Raw genomic sequence first — 4,692 nt, 5'->3', positions numbered from 1 at the left:
AGACGGGAGGGTTTAAGTGATGTCAAGAACTGTCTGATCCTCCCTCCACGGCCCCCCTCACGCTCACTGGCGCTGGGTGCCCCCCCCGGCAAGGGGCAGCAGCTTTGCTCTGCCCTGGAGCCCCCCTGGCGGGGTGCAGAGTCCTGCGGGGAAGGGGGAGTCACCCCAGCCCCCTCCCGAGCTGCCCTGGGGGGCAGTTGGGGCTCCCCATTCTGCCTGTCCCCACTGCAGGCACTCAGCCCCACAGCACAGGGGTGCAATGGCGACACCATGGCTATGGGGACCCCCAGCTCAGCCCCACAGCACTGGGGTCCCCCAGCTCAGCTCCCATGGTGTGACTGTGCCATGGGGACCCCCGGCTCAGCCCCACAGCACAGGGGTGCAATGGGGACCCCCCAGCTCAGCCCCACAGCACTGGGGTCCCCCAGTTCAGCTCCCATGGTGTGACTGTGCCATGGGGACCCCCAGCTCAGCCCCATTACACTGGGGTCCCCCACCTCAGCCCCATGGTGTGTGTGCCATGGGGACCCCCCGATCAGCTCCACAGCACTAGGGTCCCCCACCTCAGCCCCATTACGCTGGGGTCCCCCAGCTCAGCCCCATTACACTGGGGACCCCTGGCTCAGCCCCACAGCACAGGGGTGCAATGGGGACCCCCCAGCTCAGCCCCATTACACTGGGGTCTCCCAGCTCAGCCCCATTACACTGGGGACCCCCCAGCTCAGCCCCTTGGTTTTGGATGTGATAGGCACCACCAGCTCAGCCTCAGCATCCATTCCCCCCTCCCATGGCCCCCACAGCCAGGACGTGACCAGGCTCTGTGTGAAAGCAGAAATTCTTTATTTTTGGGGCAGCTCTGGTCCCCCAGGGACAGGAGTGACACTGGGGACAGGTGGTGATAAGGGACACGGCCAGCACTGGCTGTGTGGCACCAAGTGTGCTGCAGAGGGGTGGGGTGGGGTGTCACCCTGACCCCCAGCACCCTCTGCCAGGCCCCAGCACCACTCAGGGCTGGTGCCACCCATGCCCTGAGGACTCACCCCGGTCATCAGCCAGGCCGGAGCCACTGAGCCAGTTCTCCAGGATGGACAAAACCAAGGAGCAGCAACCCCAAATTACAGGCTAGGCCAAGCCAAGCTCCTCCCAGAAGCTTTCTGGAGGTGAAGGAGGGGATCCAAGCAGAGTCACTGCCCCAAAAGTGTCACGGTGACCCTGCCTGGGTGACACCAGCCCTACAGCGCCAGCGTGTCCTTGATGAGCCGGCGCATGGTGGTGGTGACCGAGGTGCCCAGGGAGTCCGTGATCTGGTAGGAGATCTTGTACAGGTAGGGCTGCACGTCCTTCAGGCTGGTGTCAAAGACATTGTCCACCTCGGACTGGGTGGGCATCTTGGGCAGGTACTCGTGGCGGTTCATCACCTCCACGATGTTGATGATCTTCTCGCAGAGCTTCTCCCCCACCTTCTCGCGGCAGATCTGCCGCTCCTGCTCGTTGGCCAGGTTCACCACGTTCACCTTGATGGTCCACAGCTCCCAGGGAATGCACTCGTCTGAGAAGGGCCACCGTGATTTCTTCTTCTGGTAGAACTCCAGGGAGATCTGCCCCATGCCGTCGGAGCCGGAGCTGCGCAGCGCGTCCTGTGGGACAGCACGGGGGTCACGGGGGACCAGGGACTGACAACCCCTCCCCAGGCACATCCCACTGGGTTTTACAGAATCACAGAGCTGGAAGAGACCCCCAAGGATCATCCAGACCCACCCCTGGCCCTGCACAGCACACCCCAACAATGCCACCCTGTGCCTGAGAGCGGTGTCCAAACACTCCTGGAGCTCTGGGCAGCCTTGGGGCTGTGACCAAATCCTGGGGAGCTCTTCCAGAGCCCAATCACCCTGTGGGGGAAGGAGCTTTTCCCAATATCCATCCTACCCCTTCCCTGCCACAGCCCTATCCATCCCCTCAGTCCTGGCACTGCCCAGGGAGCAGAGACCAGAGCTGCCCTGGGGATGAAGCTGATGAGTCTCCTCTCAGTCCCCTCCAGCCCTCAGCTGTTGTCTTATATATCAAGAGTTCTGTTATCATTATAGTGCAAGGATTCCATACCCTCAGAGTTTCGTGCCACCTCGATGTTTTCTGTAAGCAGTTCCTCTACACACTGACTGTTCCTGGTCCTTGCAGTAATCATCTGACTCCAGATCCCACCAATCCACTTGCTCTTACTGGCTACAGGTGTGGCCTGTTAACATCAGGCCTGCTCCTAATCTTTTAGTAATTGGTTCAGCTACAACTTTTTAGGGGATAAGATTACACTCTATACCACCTTCATTTACCCATCCTGTATCCCCCTACACTCAGCTGCTCCTTTTAATCCACCCACACGAGCCCCCTGCTCCATCCCGGGGGACCCTTGCAGATGCGTGGCTTCCCTTTAACACCTTCCATGCTCCCCATTTCCCCCTCTTACCTTGAACTCCCCCACAGCCTTGCGGAGAGCCCGGTCGAGCTCCTCGGAGGAGACGCGCACGTAGGCGAAGTCGATGAAGTCGCAATCCACGTCCTGGGTGCCCACGGTGCCAATGGAGTAGGTGCCCTCCTTCTTGTAGTGGAACTTGCCGGTGCTGCGGTGCAGCAGGACGGTGTGGAGCACGGCCAGCATGGCCTCCTCCACCTGCCTGCCCTCCACCGACACCTCCAGCACCTCGGCGCGGCAGTTCATGGCGGGGTGAAGGGGCAACAGCAGCGGCTGCTGAGGGGACACGAGGGTGGCACGGGGGTGTTGGATGCAGCCAGGCTTGGGTGACAGCCCCTCTGCCACCCACCTGTATGCTGGTGTCCCGGTACTCCACAGAGACCCACTCAGATGTCCTGATTTGAATCCCCCATATGCCAAAAGCATCCAGGCACCCTTGGTATAGACCTCACAGAGACCCAGATGTCCTGATTTGAATCCCCCACATGCCAAAAACATCCAGGCACACTCGGTACAGATCCTCCATAGCCCCAGATGTCCTGATTTGAGTCCCCCACATGACAAAAACATCCAGGCACACTCGGTACAGGCTGCCCCGTAGCCCCACAGAGATGGGGTTGGTTGAAATCCCTCACGTCCCACAGATAAGAGCCTTCCCACACACCTCACAGAAGCTCAGGGGGGTTCAGGACTGAGTGCCCCAAAGGGATCCAGGTGTCGCAGGACAAATATCCCGGTCCGGTCTGCTCACGCCCCAGGGTGGGTCCCAGTACGTGCCCACCCACCCAGAGTGGGACTCGTGGTCCCAGTACAGGCCCCTCAATATCCCACAAGGACCCAAATGTCCTGCTCAGGTCCCCTCAGGGATCCAATACCCCTGAGGGACCTGGGTGTCTTGGTCAGGTCCCCTGAGGGACCCAAATGTCCTGCTCAGGTCCCTTCATGGATGCAATATCCCTGAGGGACCCAAATGTCCTGCTCAGGTCCCTTCATGGATCCAATACCCCTGAGGGACCCGAATGTCCTGGTCAGGTCCCCTTAGGGATCCAATACCCCTGAGGGACCCGGGTGTGCCCACCCTCACCTCAAAGGGGGCTGGGGGTTCCCGGTTGGGCCCCCCAAAACACCACACAGGCCCAGACGTCCCGGCCCGAGCCCACCTCAGTCTCTCACAGAGCGCCTCAGGCTCCCTCCCGGTTTGTGGCCGCGGTCCCCCCTCGGTCCCTGGGCCCCCTCACCCCCGGCCCGGCCCCGCTCCCCACTCACCGCCCGGGCCCGACCATCTGACGGCACGGAGGAGGGAAGTGGATCATCCCATCTGCGCGGGGGGGATCAGAATACACCACCGACCACTGTAGCCACCCTTCCAGCCATGACCACAGTGTTTCATCACTCTAAACTTGATTCCGTTAATATTTTTCCCTTTCGGCGCCGTTCCAGCCCTCGCGGTGTCATCGGAGGTGGATTCGCCGTTCGGAGTCTGTGGATTCCCCTCTCCGCTGCTTGGTTCGTTCCGAAGGAGTCATAGAGCTGCAATGCCGTAGCCCAGAGCGGCTCGGCGGCTCCACTGCGCCCCCTGTGCTGGAGGCTCCACGGCGGCGGTACTGCAGCGGGGCCGGTGTCCCCCGCTGACCCCGGCGGGGACACGCGGGGGACACGCGTGGGGACACCGGACAGACGGGACCCGTGGAGACCACAGGGGGACAGATGGACACAAGGGACAGCGTGACACCGGGATATGGGGACACGGGGGGATACTGGATAAAGGGACATGAAGACTAGGAGGACAAAGGGACAGTCTGACCCCTGTGGGGACAAGGCGACAACGGGGGGGACACGCGTGGGGACACGGGACAGACAGCACGGACAGGGCCCGTGGGGACCACAGGGGGACACCTGGATATGAAGGGACAAAAGGATATGGGACAGCAGGAGAAATGAAGAAAGGGGGAACACAAGGACAGATGGACACAAGGGACAGCGTGACACAGGGGGATAAAGGGACATGAAGACTAGGGGGACAAAGGGACAGTGAGATGGCTGGTTATGGGGATAGGGATGGACATGGGGACACGCGGATATGGGATGCAGCGGGAGCAGGGATGGGGGGGACTTGGGGGACACAGGAACAGGGGATGGACGGACATGGGGACACAAGGAATGGGGACATGGTCATTTGGGGCACTGATCGGGCACGCTGCCATGGGGACACATGGCTCGGTGCC

General features: G+C 61.4%; 1 protein-coding gene across 1 annotated transcript; it reads right to left on the bottom strand.

Annotated features, from left to right (window-relative positions):
* Positions 1–817: 817 nt before the first annotated feature.
* On the bottom strand, positions 818–2,763 carry ATG101 (autophagy related 101). Its single transcript, XM_031064571.1, has 2 exons — positions 2,462–2,763; positions 818–1,637 (listed from the first exon to the last, which is right to left on the bottom strand). The coding sequence occupies exons 1-2, from the start codon at positions 2,711–2,713 to the stop codon at positions 1,233–1,235; spliced, it is 657 nt and encodes a 218-aa protein (XP_030920431.1). The 5' UTR covers positions 2,714–2,763; the 3' UTR covers positions 818–1,232.
* Positions 2,764–4,692: the final 1,929 nt, after the last annotated feature.

This window comes from Geospiza fortis, unplaced genomic scaffold, assembly GCF_000277835.1.
Source record: "Geospiza fortis unplaced genomic scaffold, GeoFor_1.0 scaffold599, whole genome shotgun sequence".
NCBI classification, from domain to species: domain Eukaryota; kingdom Metazoa; phylum Chordata; class Aves; order Passeriformes; family Thraupidae; genus Geospiza; species Geospiza fortis.
The sequence above is the reverse complement of the archived record's forward strand: the minus strand, read 5'-3'. Positions and strand labels throughout refer to the sequence as shown.

Excerpts from the sequence above, each read along its gene's own strand:
- ATG101 (XM_031064571.1), bottom strand. The coding sequence starts at position 2,713 with ATGAACTGCCGCGCCGAGGTGCTGGAGGTGTCGGTGGAGGGCAGGCAG. Across the intron at positions 1,638-2,461 it reads AGGCTGTGGGGGAGTTCAAG|GACGCGCTGCGCAGCTCCGG; the intron begins GTAAGAGGGGGA and ends GCTGTCCCACAG.